The 24,368-nt window shown below is 43.3% G+C and overlaps 2 protein-coding genes across 3 annotated transcripts; both read right to left on the reverse strand.

The window, feature by feature from the left end:
* Positions 1–585: 585 nt before the first annotated feature.
* On the reverse strand, positions 586–8,564 carry CD7 (CD7 molecule). The gene is made up of 5 exons (XM_009977801.2): positions 8,318–8,564; positions 6,133–6,474; positions 4,263–4,610; positions 2,784–2,893; positions 586–1,768 (listed from the first exon to the last, which is right to left on the reverse strand). Exons 1-5 carry the CDS (start codon positions 8,388–8,390, stop codon positions 1,658–1,660), a joined length of 984 nt encoding a protein of 327 aa, XP_009976103.2. The 5' UTR covers positions 8,391–8,564; the 3' UTR covers positions 586–1,657.
* Positions 8,565–10,625: 2,061 nt separating this feature from the next.
* On the reverse strand, positions 10,626–23,014 carry LOC147527361 (uncharacterized). 2 transcript variants are annotated; one of them, XM_086624020.1, is made up of 6 exons: positions 22,854–23,014; positions 20,974–21,137; positions 19,811–20,122; positions 18,181–18,336; positions 16,839–16,961; positions 10,626–11,456 (listed from the first exon to the last, which is right to left on the reverse strand). In XM_086624020.1, the coding sequence occupies exons 2-6, from the start codon at positions 21,035–21,037 to the stop codon at positions 11,392–11,394; spliced, it is 720 nt and encodes a 239-aa protein (XP_086480146.1). In that variant the 5' UTR covers positions 21,038–21,137; positions 22,854–23,014; the 3' UTR covers positions 10,626–11,391. The 2 variants fall into 2 exon arrangements, with proteins under 2 accessions (XP_086480146.1, XP_086480147.1); XM_086624021.1 differs by lacking the exons at positions 20,974–21,137; positions 22,854–23,014 and adding an exon at positions 20,753–20,880.
* Between the last annotated feature and the right edge of the window lie 1,354 nt (positions 23,015–24,368).

Consider the following 24,368-nt stretch of genomic DNA (forward strand, 5'->3'; position numbering starts at 1 on the left):
ATAGTTATTATGTTGTCTATGAGGTGCCGTTAGGAGCAAGTTATACTGCATTCTGCAAGAAGCCTTTGAATCACTCTATTTAAGAAAAAAAACCCAAAACACACTAAAAGAAACAGTCCATCCAATAACCAGCATTTATTTGCAAGATATATGAAATAGTCTTAATACGTGTATAAAAATATTGAGCACAATTTTATTCAGGTGAAGACGGGAGGGTCTGCAATCAACAGGCAGCTCTCTGCTTACGAGATTAACCCATTCCTCCACCAGCCACCCGAGTGAGCGGATTTCTCCCTCGGGCCCGGTGCGCAGCATTTCACCAGCGACATTAGAAGGGAAATGGGCTCTCCCAAGTGGCAGGCTCGGCTCGGCAAGCTGAGACCTCAGCAGAGACCACCTCCAGAGGCTGTTCTCCAGCTACACGCTCTCATTGACGGCAAAATGGCCCTGATCAGTCAAACACTAAATAAATACATGAATAAAGAAAAATTCTAGTCTCGGCCTGTCCCCAGGAACCACAAGCCAACTCCGTCAATCCTGCCTTGTAACAGGGCAATTTGATATTCTTCTGGGCATGCGAGATTGTTGACTTTCCACAGCAACTCAACTCTGCAAAACCAAAACACCCCGGAAGAAGCTGTAACCCTTCCTTAGCTAGAGCTACGCAGCAACCTGTTCTAAGCCATTACTAAACCAAATTTAGTTTCTACTTGACTGATGTGAGTTTTTGATAAATTCCATTGTTAAAAGCGATTTTTGGGTCAGACTCACCCATGCCCAGGATGGTACGCAGGCATTGGCTTTATCCCAGATTAGTTCACCTTGTACTGTTCAACGTAGAGCCATTGACCTGGAGAAATGCATTCTGCTGTGTAGCTCTAAGACATCAGGAGTCTGAGACAACACTAACATGTCACAAATATTTCTGCTACCCCCCAAAGCCATCATGCCCCAAACCTAGTCATTTTGCATGTCAATCACGACAAAATTCACAACAATATGTCAGTATCTCTGACAAAGGCAGTAATTTAAAATCTAGACTTGATTACATCTTTGTGGGACTGTTATCTTTGAATAGGTAAGCCCACTCATATCTAACACTTCACTTGTAATGCACTCTGCCACAAAGTTTCTTGATTCTGTTCAGAAGAGATTTCTCTGCTGCAATTCTTGAGTAGTTATAGCTACCGGAGCTCTTGGGCAGACCCATGACGATTCATAAGAGAACTGTAATCCATGCATACGTGGATCCATTGCATATTATTAAACAGGCCTGTTATGGTCTTCCTGAGCATTCACCAAAGCTCAGAATCAGACCTCTCCATCTATCCCACCTTCCCTGAAAGGGTTATTCACCAATCAAAGAAATGAGCCCCTATGTTGCATTTAGCTAAATGTATGGTCCAAAAATACTGCTTTCCATACTGCACTGCAAACACACGTGCAGGGTACCTGCATTTCACTACATTTTCTATACATTGGAAAAAAGAAGTATTTACACGTGATCAAAAAAGCAGAAACAGCTTTGGAAATGAGGCAGGTTTTTCTTTCCACTGAAGAAGAGAGGTGACAGCTACCACATCGAGTTGCTAAGGCAGGTCTCGGAGAAACCTGTAAAGGACTGGTTGATCCACGCGCGGTCCCAGTTGGCAGAAGCTTAATTGTCAATAGTGTAATCGTTAGCTCTGATCAAGGTGTTATGTCTAGAACAGTAAGACATATCTTCATATACCTGATTTGGTTTTCTTTTCTGGAAATATTTCTTTATCTGCAAAACAAAGCAAACAGCCATTCAGAAGAGAGCTTGGAAAGATCCCAACCAAGGAGGGAGTCAATTTACATCTTAGGAGTCCCTCTGTTTGAAGTGGAAATGTACTTTTAAAATTTCCCTGATAATACAATGAGGTCTTAGAGGACTAGGTGGAAATCATCAACCTATTTATTTAACTTTGTGTTGTCAGTCTGATGTAATTTTGCTAAAAGTTCCTTCAAGAGTTGGATGTAACTGTGGCCCCAACATAAATAATGCTTATCCTTAGTTTGTTACTGATAACACAAGAGACTAGTTTCCACGAGGCCACTTGGATTTGCCAGAATGATGTTATACTACTGGTTCTTAGTAGTACTGAAGCCATATATAGACAACAGGCTAGGAGCCTGCCGTGCAAATCTTACGCTGTTAATTTTGAGTAAACTTTACGGAGCAGAAGGATCTATCAGATACAAAGAATTTCTGGGCACTTTCTGCAGAATATGGATGTAAATAATCCCAGTAAAGGAAAATTTCTCAGTCATCTTTTTTTCCTAGGACATGGCAAAATTCAGCTACTTTCAGATATTAGGCTATTTTACGACTTTTTGTGGTTCTTGTGTCCTCCTCCAACATTCTCTTGCATCTGTTACAAGACTGGTATATTGGTATATACAGCTCCATTCCAACTGACAAAAAAAAAAAAGCAAAACAGAATAATGAGGTGCTCCGTTCAGAGAAATACATACAACACACGGCTGTGTTGTTGGCTGTGAGGCTCACTTAAGGTTTGTTATCAAAAGGCAAACAATATCTCATTTACTCAGAGCTACAGAAACACAAGAACACATGGTCATACTGCCAAGAGCTTGGAGACATTAAACAAGGGCAAAGAGGAGACAACAGAAAGCCATGATTCCTTAGGGTTACCAAATGCTTTCTTGACTCAGTCACTATTCACAAATAATATCAAAGGCACCTACTCACTCAGACCAGGTTCAGTTTTACTTTGGCATGAGAACAGCATACTTACATCGACATGGTACATGGCGTAGCAGATCAGTGAAAAAACCAGTAGCACTACCACCATGATGAGACCATAGATACCCCAGGAACTATAACGGCAGTCTGTCTGCTCCACTTCTGCATGTAAAATTATATTGTTATTATTAATATGAAGAGGTAGAATTCTATTTTTATTATTAAAAGAAATTTTTACTGATCAGCAAGAAATCAGATATCAACGGCGTGCCACACAGCCGCATTTTGTCATCCCATTAGTATTCTCACTGGCATTCCCTGTGCTCTTCTAGAGGCTGGTGATGACTGCAGGTGGCATGTGAAGGGTCAGAGAGGAGCACTTTACCTCTACAAAGGTGACAGCTTCCATACCACTGATCAGAAGTAGGACCACACACTCATAACGGAGATAGAAAATGTTTTACTGCAGTATTACAGCAATACTGAGGGCTCAGCCCGGAATATGTAGCAATTACCTAACAGCTGGGTTTGTCAGGCTGCGAGCAGTACAGGCAGACATAGGAGGCTACCGTGATCTGGAGTACACACGCTGAGCAGCGTAGTGCTAGTGGAAAGGGTCACAGCTCTCTAAAACCTCAATTAATCCATATCTGAACAATATATCTGGTAATCACTCCCCTGCTTTGATGCATAGCTGTTGTTTTCCCCAATTCATGTTACTGAGTTGTTGCACCAGTTCTGGCTAGTGGCACAGAGTGAGGCCACAGTCTTTTTTGCAGACTGCAGGTAGATCCTTTGCAACTCTTAGGGCCTATGTGAACCTTCTTTTAATTGCCCAAAGATCTCATCGAAGCCCAACACCCAGGGTTAAGTTGCACCAGTAAGATCAAAATCAAGCACTATATTGCTGGTCTTGCCTTCATCTTAGCAAACGGTTACAACATCATCTTGCAGAAAAGAACCCCAAAAAACTACCTTTGGAACATACACTCACAGTGTGCTCAGGGTATAACAAGGGTGTGTGAGATCATGCCTGCTATTATCTGTGGTGCTTTAAATGAACACCTGAGGACCTGTTCTGCACTCCCTATTGCGACCTATTTTTAAACACAAAGACTTGCTATAGGGAATGGTTTCTAAAAGACATTTATGTCACATTAAGGTCAAATAACTGATGCTAAAAATACTCATTCATTTTCTAAAATGGACAGATTCTTCACAAGAAGAATCAATGTTGTCTGATTTTGACTTTTTTTTTTTTTTTTTAAGATCCAGGATTATAGCAAGTTTTCGCTTTTATAATTCCCCTCTAGTTATACAAGGCAGGTAGAAACATAGTGCCTGTTTTTGTGCCCTAGTACAACAGGGTGTGGAGGAGTCTGAGCACTCTCTCCAAACTTTCCTGGGTACTAGAAGTTGTCTAGCCATAGATCAGTGTTTTACCTCTCCTGACTAAAGTTCTGCAAGCTTTTAGTTCACATTTGTATTACAACATGCCTATAGATATGACAAACAAGCAAAAAGAGAGTACCTTTAATCAGGATCATGGTGCCACTTCTATTTACTGAGAGAGAAGAGGAATTTTTCAACACCCCAGCACAAACATATATATCACTGTCATTTTTCTGTAGGTTGTGTAGAGTTATCACTATTTTATTTTCTTGCTTTGAGTACTCCAAGCGATTAGCAAAAGCAGGAGAAATAGTTGAAGCATTCTGACTTGAAACATGTAACACTCTTTCAGGTTGCATGTGAGTCTTGAGCAAAAAGATCCCTCCATCTTCATGTAAGCTCTTCAGTGCACAGGTAATGCTGATAGACTGTCCTTGCAGAGGATTGACATAGAGTGGTGACTGTTCAACAACTCCACTGGTTTCACCTAAAACAAAGAGAGATTAATGGGTACTACATGCTTAACACAGCGCATTTTCACTAGAGAGCAAATACAGAGGTCAAAGACAGAAAGAACAGAGCGCAGAAATTTAGAAAAAATGGTAATTTTTTGAAGGCTACCTTTATGCGTGTCTATGTCAGTGCACCCTGGCATATTTCCCTGCCCCAGGATCTGAAAGCAGGACTGACCAAACAGGACTAGCTGGTTGTAAAGGGTCTCCATCTACCTAAAAAATACATATACCGAACTCTTCTAAGGGAATACGGCTTCATTAGCTTGCCCTTGAGACGTGGATCTTTGCCTGCTTTCTCCAGTAAGGTTAAGCCATAGAAAGATCTTGGGACCATAGGTCTGGATGAAATCACACAATGTGAGTACCACAAACTTTGAAAATGGTCTTCAAAAAGTAGTTATTAACAATTCGCTGTCCAGCTGAAGACATTTTACTGAGTTCCTCTGCAGACATATCTTTTGACGTTATCACTAATGTTGATGAAGCAATAAAGACAGAATTTATCACATTTATACAAAAGATAATTCTGGGAAGGTTGCAAGCATTTTAGAGGAGATAAGAATCAAAGAGACATATAAGGTAATTAAAAAAAATAACTTGGAGAAAAGTATATAATCAACAAGACGGAACTCATTTAGAAAATACAGTCAAGGAGTTTGAAAAAAGAAGCCTAAGGAAGGACATGATAAGTCTTCCTAGATATAAATGACTGTTATTGACCCAGCAATCAGTTAGGTTTTGCATGCCTTGGGGACAGGAAAGGAAGAAAACCCTGTAATTTTTGGTAAAGATGTTTCAGGTTAGATGGTCTCATCAGAAGGGTAGGTATGTAAAAGAATAAGCTGCCAAAGAATATTGTGGACTCAACCCTCTTCTAATGTTAAAAAAAAAAAAAAAAAGAAAGAAAAAGAAAATGAAAAGGCAGAAAAATTCTCCCTGCAACCAGAAACGACTGTCAAAAGGAGCACTTGTGCCCATGCATCAACTCTCTGTTAGGAACAGTAAAAACCCACACCTCTAACCACTGGTGCCCAACTTGCAAACCCTGTCTAGCATCTGTTTCCCAATTATTGTTAATTTATTACTTAAGATGAAATAGTAAAAACAAAAGAGGTTTGCAAAAACCGCTACCAAAAAAAGGCTCCTTGTTTCACTCGCTATTCATAAAGACGTGACGGATTGTTTTGGAAAGGGCTATGGGTCCTCACTGTTTCCAAACTGCTGCAGCAGCCTATGAATCATGTGAAAACCTGTAGCTAGGATTAAATTAGTCATGAATTGATGTTCTAGGGGCTTTCTTGGTACTGTTCTATCTAATGTATTTTCTTCATCTTTTCAAGGAACAGACCTACACTTTCCTTCAAATCAGTACATTACCTAAGCAGACATGGGTGAAGTTCTGTCAGACTCTTCCTCTCATCACACTTTCTTTCAATCTTTAAAATACATATCTGTATTTATTAATCCAAGACATAAAAGGTGGAATTGCAATACCTTTCACTACTACTATGGTTGTCTTCCCATTCAGCTTTTTGTGATGGTCATTGTTTTTAATAAACCTACTGCACAGGTAGATATTGGAATCAGATTCCTGTGCATTGTGCAGAGTTATCCTGAGATTCCTTCCTTCCTTCAAACACTTTGTGCGATTAGCAAAAGCAGGAAGGATATATGGATTATTCTTCCACTTGGAAAGCTGCATCACATTGACCGGCTGTATGCTAGTTGTCAAGAACATTCCCACTTCATTTTCTGAACGTTTCATTGAGCAAGTTATGCTGATGGAATCTCCTTCCCAAACACTGATAACGTCTGTTGACTGTTCATTTTCTTCACCTAAAAATAAGAAATGCAATTGAAATTACAGTATCAGAGTTCTCCTTAATCTATTATCAAAGTAGTTTTCAAAAAGACTACTCTGTCAACAGAACAGCTCTGTAAGACTGGACCTTAGTCTTGCTATCCTGTATATGTCATCTCTCGGCTGTCCTGAAACCTACGGTGCCTTTCATTCCCAGTGACCTGCCAGACATTCCCTGTGCAATTCAACGCCTCCCCAAAGCTTAAAAGGCCTTGGCAAAAAAAGTGGCTTCTGTCATTCATGCAAAAAATTTAGTCTGCCCTGCAGATTCCCAGTCTGATCCTATCAGTTCCCAAAATACAAGCTTCATTGAACTCAGCCCAATAATTGGAGACGGGTGAGGATCTAAATCTGGAATTCAAAGGGATCAAACAACAGCAGAGAACAGAAGAAAACTACAGTTGTTTTTTTTTTAAAGGACGCCTTAGCAACATCAGGAAACTGGATAACGCAGCCTTTTAGAAAGAGAATTGCAGAAGATGTAACTGCAGCCTATACTACAAAAAAAAGGTGTAAAAATATATTAATAAGATCATTTGAGTTCTCTAATGAGCTCAGTATCAAAAGAAACTGAACAGTAAGTACGCACGCAATGAATTGGGAGGAACAGAGGAATCAAATGGGAAACACCAAAAGAAATTACATTACAAGCAAGGGAAGAAAAATCAGAGTATTGCATATCTAGGACAAACATGGTATAGAAAGAGTAGAATTATCCAGTGTTGACAAGTAAATTAAGGACCCTTACATACTTAAAACAATTTATTTAAATAAGGGAACAAACATGAAGTCAAACACAGAAAGATCAGATCATGGGAATTTAGATACAGTAGGTCAATCCAACCTGACCAGACATGAAGATATTCCTCCTACAGCACTTAGAGAAGGAACTAAGGCAACCCAGTTGTCAGCAATTACCTTCCAAAGCAGCAGAGAAACAGAGTGATGGAGAAGGCTGGAGAGGCACAGAGCACTCAGACTTTACAAGAGGGGAAGAAAAGCCCAGGAAATTCATCTCCGTTAGCCTAAAATCAGTTCTCCTAAGCTGACCCACACTTGTGTGATCTAAGAACCCAAACAGCTAATGACAAGCAGCCACAGCCCATCAATTGTTTTCTCCAAAATATCAGGGTAGAAGTTTAAGAGTTAAATTGTAGTTGCAGAAATCAGTATTGATCCTCAGTAATCACTAACTGAAAAATGGCAAACACACTCAAAATAAATATTCTCACCAGTTTAACTGCATCTTCCTTTCAGACATGCTGATTTACGGATAATATTTTTTTCTCAAGTCACCATCCTTTCCAGTTATTGTCAATTGTCATGGGGGAAAAAGGACTGAGTGTTTGGAAACATCTTTTTCCTCAGCCCGTTCTTCTCAGAGATTCACACACTTTTCCCCCAAACGTGCCTCCAGCTTGTACTCTAAATAGCTACTTAGAAATGGATATGGTGATTTTAGTACACCTTCAGTAATTGTGTTCCTAGTAAATATCAATAATCATTTCTATCCAGTAGTGGGCTCCCCCTGTCAACAGATTCCTGTTGAATTACTGGGAAAACAACTTCCACTCTTTCTACAGAGAGTAATTTCTGTGTCAAAAAGTCATGATCACAAGAATTTTTCATTTTTTTCTAAAAACTCATTCTATAATTTCACGGAACGTTTTTCAAAGTTCCACCTGGTTTTGCTAACCAGGTGAATTTGTCAGGAACCTGTTTGAGACAACAGACTAAGGAGGGGTGGGAAGAGGAGGAAAGAAAATACTGGAAAACATTGAAACTTGTGAAATGTAAGAGTGTCTACGTTGTACGTACCTTTCTGGCCAGGGAAGCACAGGAGAAGCAGAAGAAAGTGAGATGTAGTTGGGAGACACGATATCCACAGCATTTTCAAAGGTCTTTTTAGTTGATCTCTGTTATCTGACCGATGAGTTAAAGACCCGAAGAAAGGGTTGTATGCCACAAGTTGGCCTGTTTTCTTCCAGCTACATGAGCTGTCTATTAAAAGAAGTTAGCAACATGTTTCTTCTGCCTTAGTATCACAAATGAGACAGAGAGTGAAGAGAGATTTCTCTCGAGAGGTGCATCTTGGTTTTGACTCGACACTTAAAACACCCACAGTTTCCTACTACGAAACAACCCCCAACACTGAGGACTGGATTAGAAAGAGTGTCTCTGGTAAGCAACTACTTCCCCTTTACAATCCAGTGAGAAAAGGTAGGCTCAAAGTTGCTCTTCACAGTGCCAAAGTCAGGCAATTATCTCCCTGTTGTGGCCTTATGGGAAACGTAGGCGCCTGGTACAATCCATTCACTCTGTCAGTGTTCCCACGGGCTTAGCGGGCTGCCAGCTTGGTGGCTACAAATGCAAAAGTCTTGGCTTTGTAAGGAGAAAGGAGATGAGAGATGCTCCGTTACTTCAGGTAAACCTTAAATTATGATACCAACTCTGCTCACAAAACTACAGGTTTGATCTGCCTCTTAGCAATGACAATGTGTATAATTTCCAAGCAACAGCACAGTAGCTACCTCCCACATGCCTCCTGGCTTCGTGTCCAATAACACATTCCATAGCGTCTGCAGTACACAGGAGCTGCTAAGCGCCAGCAAACGGGAACCTCAGCTACAGCTCACAGGCAGCTCCTGCTCCCACCCTCATAGGATGAAAAGCTCTTCTTGCTGGCACTGTTCTCGGCGTGAATACACAGGGAAAGGGGGTGTTCCCAAAGACTTTCTTGAATCTTGAAAGCTTAGAAATGTCATCAATCATCGTAAAGAAAACAGAGTTCAGGCAGGCTGTGAAATGAGCCCTACCATTAGCCCTACAAAGGCTCACTACTGGATACAAAAGCAGATGCCGGGAGACATCTCTTACTCTCTGTCTTTGCTTCTGCAATATTTAAGAAGGGAATGATAATATTGGATTATGAGTTTGGGAATCACGTGATGGTGATGCTCTATAAAGGAGATCAACATACCAAATGACAAAACGATCAACACGTTGTTGACTGAATAGCCAGTTTTTAAGCTGATGTTTTATTTGATGAGCATAATAACACAAAACAAATTTAAAAAAAAATCATTACAATGAAATCACAACCATCGAATTATGACATTTGGTAAGTCAGATCACTTAGTATCTTGAGTAATTTTTTAATTTCATAAAGAAATATTTGCATATTGCAAAACAAGACAATGCATTTGCTTAGAATAAACACTGTGGATCTTTAAAGCTATTTATAACAGTTTTTCCTGAGACATGGGGTGATTGGTGTCTACCAACACAAAACAACTCAGGAGCGGCAAAGTGAAGCAGTTGGTAGTGATGCTGCTATGTACTACAATCTATATAATCATCAGTAGAAAGAAGAGATGCAAAGGAAAGCGTGCTGGAGCAAGCCATAAAGATTGGTCTGCAACTTGCATTTGTGACCAGTTTACTCAAGCAAGTCTCACTGTGCACAGGTGCCCATATAACCTTTTTTCTCAAAACGTGCCCAGCTCTCTGGTCCTAACTGGGGTTAGAGTAGAAATTAAATCTGCACGTCATTAAACCTGAATCCCTCAAGTTAATAAAATGTGAGTTCTCAAATACCACTTTGTTTCTTTTCCAAGGGACTCAAAATCTGAGTTTATATCAAAACCACCCAGTGTCACCCATCAGTTTGAACCCCAGGTATACACACACATACAGATTTTGCCACGCATATACATAGACACATTTGTTTTTCTCATTAAAATACCATACAAAAGAACTGCCACGGCCTTCAAGACAATATTTTTCTAGGTACAGGAAAATATCGTGTACAGCACTGGAAATCTCACTGGAAAGAAGCACAGTATCCAGCTTGATTGAGTAAGCTGGAGCACTTGGCACTTCCTCAAAGGCACCCACAGCAACAACTTAACAGCAGAGGGAAACAGAACCAAAAGCAATAGCTGCAGTGGGGTCAAGAAGTGAAAGGCTCATACTCGATTTGAATGCTCCTTTCCCAGGCTATAGCAGCAGATATCTTATTTCCTCCCAAAAAGATGACTTTTAATCCAAATAAACCACTTCCTCACTCCTTCTAGACACAGCTCTACTCTGTTGAAAGCTTACAGTGAGGTCCTGCTCAGGGAAAAAAAAACAGAAACTGCAATTGTGCTAAGGCACTCTATAAAGAGGAAAAGTCTTTTTCCTTCTGCATCTCAATCCTTGCACAGTCTGGGCTCTTCACAGGTAACGTTGGCTTTGGCTCATTGAACAAACATAGAACGTTCCTCATGATATAGCAGAGTTCACAACTGGATCAGTCAAAATAACGTACTCAGTAAATACCCAAAAGCCTTTGAGTAGCTGGGGTTTGCCATCTCTTCATGAAGTTTTGACTGCATTCCATCATGATAAAAATTGAAAAGACAAAAATCCAACAAATAAGGTGAGAGCTGAGTTAAAAGGGCATCTCAGATCAGCATGGGTGTAAAGTCCCCACTAGGGAGGGAAAGAAATCAGCCCATAACAGCACTAGTCTCCTGTGCCAAACACAAGGACAAAGGCTTTCCTATATTATTTAAAAACATATTTTTGGCTGGTTTTCATTATGAACTTTTCCCTTTAGACGTGGTTGTAGCAAATTTCAAGAGTCACACACCATCCTACATCCTTTGAGATTCCCTGCTGGAAGTTTCAGGTTTATAGGTAATTAAACTATGGGAAAATTATTCAGCAACTCTGGATCTGCTTTTCCAATTGTGCTGCCGCTGATTTTTGCTCAAAAGCCTGATACTCGGTTAGGTCTAATGCAAACTTTCGATGTCCTATTCAAATCAAGCGTGAACGATCAATCATTTGAAGATGACATACCACCTGTGAACTACCAAATGAGGATCCTTGAAGTGCAGTAGTCATCACATACTGTCTGCATGCAGGACACCAAAACCTGTCTTCAGACGGGGAAACATTGTAGTCTTTTCTGATAAGGAAACAGAGCAGGTACATCAACACGCTTTTCTATCCACTGGAGTTGCTGTTGAAAGTGTCCTACGCTAAAATTGCCAGTATTATAACCTAATTTGTCAGAGTGATTGATACCATGCTTCTGTTCAGCGTGGGAGGGGGCTATGACCTCCATGACCCAACGCTGTTTCTGAGGGAACTGGATATAGCCCTCCCGTCCATCTTGCACAGGAACAAGCATGCAGAGGAGATGTCCTCAGCCTGCAGGTGGCTGAAAAATCAAATATCCGTTCAAAAGGCCAAACCCCTCTAATTCAGCAAACCAGTCACTTGTACAAAGTGATTTTTTGGATCGAGGCCACTTGGGAGTTAAAAAAATGAAGACCTATGGACATGCTATTGCAACATGAAATGGAGGACATGCAGAGAGCATCTGCCTCAGGGTTCAACACATCCCTCCTGAGCACAGATACGGCTCTCTGAAGAATTTCAGATTAACTGATAGTTTCAATCATAGAATCATAGAAGGGTTAGGGTTGGAAGGGACCTCAAAGATCATCTAGTTCCAACCCCCCTGCCATGGGCAGGGACACCTTCCACTACACCAGGTTGCCCAAAGCCTCATCCAACCTGGCCTTGAACACTTCCAGGGATGGGGCATCCACAACTTCTCTGGGCAACCTGTTCCAGTGCCTCACCACCCTCAGAGTGAAAAATTCCTTCCTTATATCTAATCTAAATCTCCCCTCTTTCAGTTTAAAGCCATTGCCCCTTGTCCTATCACTACACGCCCTTGTAAAAAGTCCCTCCCTTCTCCAAGCTGAACAGCCCCAACTCTCTCAGCCTGTCCTCATAGCAGAGGTGTTCCAGCCCTCGGATCATCTTTGTGGCCCTCCTATGGACCCACTCCAGCAGCTCCATGACCTTCTTGTGCTGGAGACTCCAAAGCTGAATGCAGTATTCCAGGTGGGGTCTCACGAGAGCAGAGTAGAGGGGCAGAATCACCTCCCTCAACCTGCTGGCCACGCTGCTTTGGATGCAGCCCAGGACACAGTTGGCTTTCTGGGCTTCCAGCGCACATTGCCAGCTCATGTTGAGCTTCTCATCCACCAGCACCTCCAAGTCGTTCTCCTCAGGGCTGCTCTCAATCCATTCTCTGCCCAGCCTGTACTTGTGCTTGGGATTGCCCCGACCCGCGTGCAGGCCCTTGCACTTGGCCTTGTTGAACTTCATGAGGTTCTCACAGGCCCACCTCTCAAGCCTGTCAAGGTCCCTCTGGATGGCATCCCTTCCCTCCAGTGTGTCCACAAGATCACACAACTTGGTGTCATCTGCAAACTTGCTGAGGGTGCACTCGATCCCACTGTCCATGTCACCAACAAAGATGTTAAACAGCACTGACCCCAGCACTGACCCCTGAGGAACACCACTCGTCACTGGCCTCCACATGGACATTGAACCATTGACCACAACTCCTTAAGAGCGACCATCCAGCCAATTCCTTATCCACCGAGCGGTCCATCCATCAAAATCATGTCTTTCCAGTTTAGAGACAAGGATGTCATGTGGGACAGTATCAGATGCTTTGAATAAGTCCAGGTAGATTGTCATGGTTTGATGTGGAGGGGGTGCGGGCTCTGGTGGCAGGAGAGGGGCTTTGCTCCCTGTGACCTCCCTGGTTTTGGAACAGGGTTAGACTTGGTTCTGGCCACCAGATCAGACTCCCATCCCCCTCGGGGTTGAGCCAATAGGGCGCCTCTGCGAATTGCCCTATTTAAGTCGGGACAAAGGAAACAGAAAAGGTGCTTTGCCCAGGATCGACCAGAGAAGGGAGGAGGGCACTGCCCCCGCTCCCTGGCTCCCAGCCGGGCGGCTGCCTGCATTGGGCCGGCGCCGCCCATGGAGAACGGCGGCGGTGGAGCCAGCTGGGGAACTCGGGGGCACCCCACTCCCGGGGTGCCCACTGGGCTGAGTTCACCCAGAGAGGACTGAGATCTGAGAGAAACAGCCGCATCGACAGCAGGTCAGTGAGGATGGAGCGGGAGGAGGTGTGCCGGAGCCGAGTTTCCCCTGTGGCTGGTGGTGAGATGGCGGGCGGCCCCCTGCAACCAGGACGGCCTCGGTGGAGTAGAGACCCACTCGCAGCCTGTGGAGAGGAGATGCCTGAGCCTGAGGATGGTCGTGTTGGGGTGCACGACAAGGCAGAGAGGCATCTGGAGTCTGCGTGACGACTTATGCCGGAGCGAGTGGCTACAACTCCCTAAGTATCTGAGACTGTGGTAAAGCCCACACCGGAGCAATCTGTGGGGAAGGATTGCTTCCTGTGGGCTGGACTCACGCTGGAGAAGTTTGTGGATTTTTCCTCGTGAGCAGGGGATCCACTGGAGCAAGGAAAAAGGGTGTAAGGACTCCTCCTCCTTTAAGAAAGAAGCAGCAGTAACAGCACGGGATGAACTGACCTGCACTCCCCCAGTCCCTGCCCCCTGTGCTGCTGGGGGGGGTGGGGGGGAGGAAGGTGTCGTTTTTTTTAAGATCTGGCTTTGTTTCTTTTTATCCTCTCACGTAACCAGTTTTGTTTCCCTTTGTCCTTTTAAGTAACCATCAAGAAATTGTTTTGCTTTTAAGAAAGTCAAGTCTGTTTTGCCCAGGACCATGGTTGGTGGGTGCTCCCTCTGTTCTTGTCTCATCCCTCAGTCCCTTTATTATATTTTTCTCCTCTCCACTTTACTGGAGAAGGAGAGACTATGTGAGTTTTAGTTGCTGGATCAGCCTAAAACCACGACAGTCTTTTTGGCGCCCATTGTGGGGCTGAGGAATTCGAGGTGCAGCTCCAGGCACTCTAGCTGGTCTTTGACATAGAGGGCAACACCTCCTCCTCCTCTCCCCTGCCTATCCTTCCTAAAGAGCCTTTACCCCTCTATTCTGACACTCCAGTCATAGGATTCATCCCACCACGTCTCCGTGATGCCAATAAGATCATATTCCAACAGATGCGCACACACTTCTAACTCCTCTTGCTTGTTCCCCATTGAAAACCATTGAGAGAATTCAGCTGGTTTAAACATCTTTCCATGACTGCTGTCCTCGGCAAAGCACCAGCAGAGGATGGGAGATCCAGGGAGCTTCTCCTGCTGTGCACGAAGGCCTGGAGCTGGATGACTGTGGCAATCACAGACCTCAATGAACCCATGGATTTAGTGAAGGTACATTTGTGAAAACTACCATGAGGTCTCGTATAAAATGAGCACCTGTTTCTTCAGCTGAATGTTGCACATCACAACTGAGGAGCGTGCTGCTGGTACAGAGGCCTGGTTTTCTCATTTGTAGGAGTTTTCCAAACAGGTCTGAGGTTTTGCATGTCAGGAGCCCGTTTGTTTTTTTCTCACAACTCAGAATTGAAGGAAAAATATCTGTGAGGTCACCAAAGGCACAGGTTGACTTCAGTGAGAATTTTTTACCTATCACACCAATATATCTACTAATATGTCTTACTATAACAATTGCAATGAAACTGGTGTGGTGTTATCTTTAGTGGGTTTTGCAAGCACTGTGCAACTCATTTTTCACAGATAGCCTTGCCTTTTATCTAACTGTAGATGTTCAAACATCTCAGCTTGTTCCCATTGGCTTCCTTTAGAGTTACCAGAGAGAAATAGGCACCTTCACAAGGTAATTAATCTGTTTCATCTTAAAACCATATTAAGGTGAGATGAATCATCTTCTCAAGACAGCTGTTTTTCTCCATTCATTAGGGAGGGAGCACACACTGACCATGGTCCCTGGCAAAACGGACTCAATTTGGGGACAAATCAATTTAATTTGTTACTTGAGAGGATAACAAGAAACAAAGCCAGATCTTAAAAACATCTTCTTCCACCCTTCCCTTCTTCCTGGCTCTACCTCCTCCCCAGCAGCACAGGGAGACGGGGAATGGGGGGCTGCAGGTCAGTTCCTCACACATTGCTCCTGCCACTCCTTTCTCAAAGGAGGATGACTCCTGACACTCTTTTCCCTGCTCCAGTGGATTCCTTCCTCACGGGACATTCCACAGACTTCTCTAACACGAGTCCTTCCCGCAGGATGCAATCCTTACCCATCAGATTGTCACTGAAAATCGGGACGGAAACTCTCTAACACAGTTTGTAGCGTTGGAAAGTCAGCATTGCTTTATTGCGGCACCGGGTGCGTGGGGATATCACCCCCATCACGTTATACATTGTCATCATACAAATTCATGACGTTTCCCCAAAATCATATATATTCATTGTTATTCTCTTAAACAATTGACTAATTTTCTCTCGCTTTACATGCAAATTCCTTTGCATGCTCAGTCCTTTTCCTCTTCTGAGTCTGGGGTATGTTTAGGGTGGGTGGTCCATGAGTCAGTGGTCGGGATCTATCCCTGCCATTTGAATTCCCTTTCCCCTAGTTACTGCTGCACACGCTGACAATCCAAAAATGTGATAACAAAGTTTATACATTTTCTGGGATGTTCCTCTTTCAAGGATAGCCAGTTCTTGATAAGGGGTCTCTCAACTAATCAAGCTTCAAGGATGGTCATCTTGCTCTGTCTTCTTTAGATATGTGCAAACAGCCTACTAAATCCTTCATGAAATTATTTCACAACATTTAACCCTTTAATTGTTGGATAACAAGATTGCTCCAGCACAGGCTCCTTCTCCACAGAGTCACGGCTTCTTAAGGAGCTGCCACCCGCTCTGGCGTGGGGTCCTTCACAGGCTTCAGATGCATCTCCACCTGGTTGTCAGTCTCCAGCAGTTCACTGAGATCTTTCTCTATGACCTCCTTCAGACACAGGCATCTCTGCTCCAGCATGGGATTCCTCAGAGGTTGCAGGGGAATCTCAGCTCCCGTTCCGTCTTTGCTGCCCTTGCTGTTTGCATAGCCATTTCTCTCAGATCTGAGTCATCTCTCTGCTGCAGCTGTGCCAGGCCCAACCAGCCTGACAAACCTCAGCAGTCCTGGCAGGACGGAGTCCGCCCAGCGGGTGTCCCAGGAGCAGGGCACTTCGGAGCTCTCCAAGCCGTGCCGCCATGGCCATGTCCAGTCAGATGGTGGCAGAAGAGCGTGGGCAGCTGCATGCCTGGGAGGCCAAGGAGCCAGTCCCCTGCCTTCCCACTCTCTTCACTGCAGGTCCAGCCTAGTTCGGGCTCCTTTGTCTCTGTCTTAAATAGAGCATTCGCAGAGGCGCCGATTGGCTCAGCCCTGGCCAGAGGGGATGGGGGGTCTGACCTGGCTAGAGGCTGGTCTGAACAGTTTTGGAGCCGGGGAAGCTTTTTTGCAGCTATTTACATGGACTATCTCTGCAGCCTCTCCTGTGCTACCAAATTCCCAGCACAGTTACCCGCAGAAAACATAGCATTTTGTCAGAGTGTACCTTGACCATTTCGGTTCCGTCGAACACAATACATTGCCAGTGCTGCTGCACAAACCACAGGAATCAGTACTGGGATGATGATGTCAACATGGCTCTCTTCACTGATTGAAAATTGAGGACTACCTGCAGAGTAGAGGAAAATAAAGAGTCCAAGTGAATCAAACATGTGCCAAGAAACAAGCCTGCCTCATAAGCACCAGCTAGGAAGCCTGGTACCTCTGCAATGTACCCCCCAAGAGCTGATAATGAGAGAAGGAACTGATGAACAAGAGAACAAATAGCCTCTGGCTTAGGATATCCTAAGGAAGATGTCGGTAACCAAACAATATCAACGTTTGAAGCTAATCCTTGACTCCCCAACACAAGAGATACCTTTGAATATCTATCTGATCTGAAATAATCAAAACCAGAGGTGCAAGATCTTGCATCCTCAAAACGGAAGGAGGTCATTAGCTCTGCGAAGTCTTTTAGTGATATTATTTTTAGCTAGTTTTTCTGCTAAAACAAGACATGGAATAAGTAAAAAATAAAAGCTGGAAAAATGTTTTTCAGGTCAGCATCGTTCTGGAACGTGTCTGGATAGTGTATGTTTCAGAAACAAGGATCTGGTAAGGACAAGACATTGAACTAGGTAATACATCCTTAATGATGGGTTCAAAGGCCACTAAGAAAACCCATTTTGATTGTTTTTTAAAGACCTCAATGCACGGGAATTTAAAAATATAAATATCTAGAAAGGTTATTTTAATACTTGTCTAATTTGGAAGAGAAAGAATAGAATTGCCCAGCACACATTCAAAAATTACCAAAGAAAAGCCCCAAAACAAAGAAAAACCACACACACCCAAAGAACACAGCAAAAAGTGAAGAGCCATAACCCTACCAATGACTGTCCCCAGAAAATAAGTATTTACTTGTCTCAAAGATGCCCTGTTTATCCATAACATAAGGAAGACAACAGGGATTTCTACAGTGAAAGAAATTTGGATATAAAAATAACTGAGAGATGAATGTCCTCTTAGTCTGGAGGTAACATCTCTTTTATCGTTTACTGGAAAGTAGAATTATTGGAAACTTGTTGCACGCCCATCACGTACCGCCATCCCTCTGTGTCCCTGTATCTATAGCTATGGAGCTACAGTGACAGAAACCTATCTCCAGGACTGGGCACCTACACGGGCTAGGGGCAAGTCTCTGAGTTAGGGTGGCTACAGCATCTGTGGGTCCAAGGGATGAACGTACAGTACATCCGCCCCCCCTCCACGCAGAATTCGTTCACATAAAGCTGTCTGGGCAAAACGCTCTCAAAGCAAAGGGCAAACAAACATGTGAAGAGATTAACCTAGATTTCCCTCATCGGTGATGTCGGCTGTTAATTTTCTGGTTTTCTCATCTGACTTTTCAGCACAGCACTTCAGAGGAAGGTGGGGCACTGAGAGGTCTGTCTCTGCTTTGCAGCAAGTTTTAATGATGTTACCCCTCGCGTTTTCTGAGGAAGCTGAAAGATAAAAGAGGTTTTAATTATAAATATGGATCATTTATAAGATCTTCTGTCAAGGGTGAAAAAGGTTAAAGAGGTAAATAGGCTAAAAAAGTGGATCCTTCATGTACCACAAAAAAAATTGGAGGTTGCTGCAATCATATTTAATTCACCAACTGTTCAAATCAAGCAGTCATCTTTTAGATTTTCTTCTCACTAAAGCTGATGAACTGTTCTATGAACCACTAATAGAAATCTTCAAATTTGAACAAGGCAAAAAGTTTTCACAGGTAATTAAGAACATCGAAACATTTGTAAGCAGCTTATCATTGCCTTTTTGCATTTCCATTCTATTCAAATAATAATTATGACAAAATTTTGCACCTTCTGTTTACCCACAGGAACCAAAGAAGAGGAAGAAGCAAATATAAAGCATAAATCTCAGAGACCCTGGAGTACATCTCCCACCCAGCCTGCACCCCACCATGCCATTGTAGAACTTCTCCTCTTCTAAGAGGTGGGAAACGTAAAGAATGTTATCTTGAAAGCTCCTTCCTACCTACACATCCCACACAGCACATCCACCTGTTACACTCTCAAGGGATACAGGCAACTGTGTCTACAGCAATCTCGAGTTTTCACAATGGATGTTTTAGTATCATCCAAGCTTTACATAGTGCTAACAGCATGTAGATATTTTGCAGTGATAAGAAAAAATCCAGGAGAGAAATGGTTTACAGAGGTCAGAAATTAAATACATGAGGAATTGTTAGGCTGACCAAAAGCATGTGTAGGTTGAGAATTTTCTCTTCTGTCAGCAACAAGATAAGGACAAGTCTGACAAGAGGGGTGATGAAAGCCACTTTCAGAGAATCATCTACAGCCAGGAGGACAAAGACAAATATAAATTCAATCGGATGTTAAGTGGTGAAATGTCGTTGACTTGAATGAAGTTCAACTAAATTACACCTGTGCAACCTGATCCACCATGAAGTTTGCCCTCTTGGAACCACTTGATACGTGTACTGACAGGCACTTTTATCTGAATTTGACACTTTTGTGAGAAAGCTGGAAGGTTACCTCCTGGTTATTCACTGAATTGTACAGAAGAGCAACACAGAATGGCTCTTTAGGCTGGACCTGGATTTCAGCGCGTACTGACTGAAGTAGATGGGATTTATACATTCCCAACCGGCACAGATTTTGACCAGGAGAACTACTGTTGCCGGAAAAACCCACAAAGTATCTTTCTAAATCACAGTAACATGAATTTATCTGAATCTCTACCAGTGTAGTTTTAAGCAGTGTTTGACCTGAGAGTATTTAATTTATTTTTGCGAATGACTTAACGACTTTTCTCACAACAGAAAATCATTTTGACAAGTTAGTTCACTCATTAATCTCACTGTCTGCCCCAATGTACAACAGTTCAGTTTCATAACCAGAAATATGATTTCCATGTGTTCATAGCCAGGTTCCCAGTAGAGCATACCTCCAGAATTCAGGATGCCGCATGAGTCTCCTATTCCCACGTGTTTCTCCCAGACGATGGCATAAATTCCTTCACGAAAACTATTTTCTTGCTGAAAGCACATAGTGATGTGTGTTTCACTGGTCGTCAACTGAATTCTTTCATTTGAAAATGCCTCACTTTGTGTTTCAACAATTATTTCAAAGCCTTCATAATTGGACGATTCGCATATGTTGCTCTCACAGTCTTCACAGTAGTAAACTGTCACGTTTGTTTTGCCAAAGGAAGAGTCGTGGGACGTTTTAGCAGGGTTGTCACAGGGCATGGCAACATCTAAATGAGAAAACAAATAAAAATTATTTTCTACCAGTTTTCTCCCCAGACTTTTAGTGTTAGAGAATGGGACGAGTTTTGGTGGACAAACCCAATCATGGCTTAGGAGACACTGTCTGCCAATGGGCATTTTTTTACATGTTACTGGATCCGGTCCCTAAAACCATTTTTTTGAGTATAAATATGACATAATTGCCCACTGCTGCCTCTGGGGTTTTAACTAGGAAGCTGGCAACTTGAGAAGTGAGTTGAAAGACATTTCTCTTGCTGAGCTAAGAGGTCCTCTACCCAAACAGGCTCAGAAGAATCATCTGTTCTTATTTTCTTTCCTTCCCAGACTCCTTGGCACAATCCTATCTGGTACATCGCCAGCAGACATCCAGATCCCAGGACAAATGAAGTTCACAGCTGAGCTGCCAGACTACATACAGCTGGATGCAGTGTCCCAGGCCACCGCCAACCACTCAGTTCAGTATTTCTGCAGGCAACAGTTTTTACAGCCAAGCCAAAACCCACCAGCAGCCTGGCTGAAGTGCTGGAGTATACTGGGTCTGGGTGCTGAGAGTTGACAAAGGGGTTTCACTCATTCAGACTGCCCTGGGAAAGCACTAGTCCTTAGAGAGGACTCACCTCAGCCAACTTCAGACAGATCCAAAAAGTTACCCTTCCCAAGTGAGGTGATTGCGACAGGTCAAATGAATCAACCTTCACCTTCTCAGTTTCTTTTCTCACCTCAGTGGTTTGTGGTCTTAAGTTTTATCCAGATACAGCTGAGCTTTCTAAAAACAGTTTAAAAGTTTTTAGCTACTGACACGCAGTGAAAAGCAATGAGATCAAACAAGGACACTCACTTAGACGAGGAGCTGCAATGGTCAGAAGCAGGAAACACAACCAAGCAAAGCGGGGAGAGTCCATCAGGCTGTTCTGGGTGCTCAGCTCCAGCAGCGCTGGATGCTCTCCTAGATCCTTCGCGATCCCAGGGCAGGCTCACCAGGCTCCTCCCTCAGTCATTTCCCTGTTTGGACATTACAGTGGTTAGCATCCATTATGTTTCTTATTACCTTTTTCCAGTCAAAAAGAAAATAACTTCCAGGCCAAGTACATAAAGCTGCTTCTTGCCAAGATAGCTGAAATACAGGCAAAGAAACGCTCGTGTGCTCAGCTGCTACTGCTCTCTGAGATGGCTTTTGCAAATGCCAAACTCACACCCCTTTGCATCTCAGGGTCAATCACAGCAGTAGAAGACGCATAGTCTTTCTGCAGGGAAGGGGAAATCCCTCCAGAGCCAGTCATGGACCCCCGAGACCCAGAGCTGTTCTCCAACTGTAGACACTGCATTTTCCTGTTCCTTCTCTCTCTTCCAGCCACACACCCTGGGGGTCTACAGCTTTATGAGTGCTCTAGTATGTGGCTTATATGGTCAGGCAGAACTGTCTTGGTGGACTAGTGCAATACATTTTCAGAAAAGATTTATCTGGTATCCTAAGTATCCCATGGAGAGGACTTAAGTTTCAAACAGGTGGAAGAAAATAATGCTACAGAAGAAAGTAAGGAAGCAACAAAATAAAACCCAAAGAACTTCAGAAGATCCTACAGGTTTTATTTTCCACTTTAAGTTCTTTCCTGGAAAAGGAGTGGAATTTATATAAGAGCTAATTTTTTTTTATTACTTTCAGTATCAGTTTCACTCTATCAAATAACACTCTCAACAAGCTTCTGCAATATAAAACAACAACAACAACAAAAAATCACAGGAAGAGATTTCCAGAGTGGGCAAAGTGCAGTTTGTTTCAACAGTTCCAACAAGTTGGTGCAGAAAGTAATCAGCAGGACACCGTGCTTGAGCTGAGAAACCCCTGCAAAAACCCTGACACTAAAGCACAGGGCTTCCCAGCAACTGCTCTCAAAAAGAAAAGTTTCCACTGTAACTATTAGAAAACACTATTACCATTTTATTTTCTGCTTGCAGCACTTTAAGGCAAGTAGAACAAACTGTTTCACTGGTTTAATTTCTTTTATTTTAAAACCAATATCCTTACTGACTGACACTTTCTGGTTTGGTTCTCTGTTTTGTTTTGTTCTGAACTTGGAGCCACCGAGGTCCCACAGGTCCCTTTTGGGACGGGAACAGTAGCCATGGGGAAAACATTGAACAATTGGCTCCAGCTTGGATATGAGCTGCTCATTGAAAACGAAGAGAGTCGCAAAGATTTCTACTGCAATCCTCCTGGCAAAGCATCCTTTACTTGTAAATATGACAGGACAGCAATTTTGGAAAAGGAGATGTTAGCAAAACGTGCTAAGGAGCTATCAGAAAAGAAAAAAAAAAAAAAGGTTAATTGGATGTGGGAAAAATTATTTGGGAATTACCTGAAGATAAAAATGCCCTAATAGACTTATTGTTACCTCTGTGGTCACTCGCACCACTTAACGAAGCTGTTGGGTTTTGGAATTCCCACAAGCGATGCGAAAGCAGCACAGAACCGCACAGAAACCGGCAGTCAGGGCAGCGAAAGGCGGTGTTAGTTATTTAGCAAGATCACACGCACAAGTAACACACACTCGTCCCGAGGGAGAAAACGTGAAACACACTAATTATTTCTCTTCCGTCGCACGATTTTTAAATGCCTGTTTCTAAGTGCCCACTTACAAAGAAGAAACAGCAACAATTGATAAGAGAAAAGACTGGCTGTAGGGCAGGATCCATTAAAGAAGAAGACAGTGTGAGTACCTCTGCAGTTGTTTGCATCCAAGGAAGCCTTCGGACCTCTTCCCTTCCCTTCTCCATGCACCTGAGCAGCCTTGTCAGCACCCAGTTCATTCAGCACCTCTTCCAGAGCCCTGCACAGGAGATGCAGAAACCACTTTTACATCCCAGAGAAAAAGAGACACCACCGGCTTCTTCCTTCTTAAATAAGGGATTTATTTTCACTTTCACTTCTCGTGGATCATAGGGCAGCAATGGTACTGAGCAACACAAACAAGGTAAGTCCACGCTGCTGCGTGGGGCTCTACAGCTGGAAAGCATGGAAAAAAAAAATCATCCCCTCTAGGAACCTGCTTATGTATAGCTGGGTGGTAAATCTGTCTCTCTGTGTGAACAGATTTGAGATCTGCTCCTGGGTCTCCCACTAACCGGCAGTGCGAGGAGCCTCAGCACGGGAGAGCCTGAGCTTATTCCCTGGCAGGGATCGATGTTGAAAGATACCCTGCCAAAACACGCATGCTTCCGCAGCGCGTCTGCTGCTCGACTGAATTGGTGCCCACCACACACCCTGGCATGAGCAGGTGGAATCAGAGGGAGGGCAGAGAATCCGCACAGCCCTCGGTAAATCAAAGAAACCTCTCTAATTCCCAAACTCTTTACAACTCAGGTAGACTGTCGCTCATTGGCCTTGGCCAAACGCTTTGAGATTAATGGTACAGGTATTCTTTTTTCAATGGGCCACTTTACATTTGCTCTTGAATAGAGAAAATGTTATTTATTAGCTCTGACCATGGAATTAAGTCTTCAAGGATCTGTTCTGCAGTATTTTGCCCACTCTGTGGTCTGCTGTCCTTCAGCTTATCTTCTCTGCAGGGACTAATAGGGCTGGTGGGAGGCTTCTTTAAACACCGCCTTCCTTATTTCCCTTGTCTTGCACCCTTCCTTCAGGTAGGGCCAGGGCTGGCCTGGAAGGGTCACCTCCAGCATGTACACAAGGCTTCTAGATCTCTGAAGGAGAAGGTAAATATTGACATCAGCAAGTCAAGAGGTGTATGCATCAGTTTCCAGGAATGAAACACAAGGTGATGCAGCCACTCACTCAGTAGGTCCCAGGACTACAATTTTTCATCACCGTCTGCCACCCTGGATCTCAGAATAGCCTTCAACTTCACAGCAAGCTTACGTTAAAAACAAATGTTTGTGCTATTCACAAACACTCCAGACTGCCAAATTCACACATACTAAAAGAAAACAGGATTAAAAAAAACAGTAACTGAAGCTAGCCACAGCTATTTTTTCACCTTTCTTCCTATTCATGGTTGGGTTGTTTTTTTGCAATGCTGGAAGACCTCTGTACACTCAGCAAGGAGTACCCAGTTCCCAGTGGTGAGGAGAGGGAACATTCTCTATCCTCACATTGTCTTCTTGGAGGTTGCAGCTGGAAGGACCTCCTCCAGTAATCAGGCTCAGGGAAAAGCAAAGGAAAGTTCCAATAAACTGGGTCTCAGCTCAGATACTACACAAGAGCATCCTCAAAGT

This window comes from Tauraco erythrolophus, chromosome 20 (genome assembly GCF_009769465.1).
Source record: "Tauraco erythrolophus isolate bTauEry1 chromosome 20, bTauEry1.pri, whole genome shotgun sequence".
NCBI lineage: Eukaryota > Metazoa > Chordata > Aves > Musophagiformes > Musophagidae > Tauraco > Tauraco erythrolophus.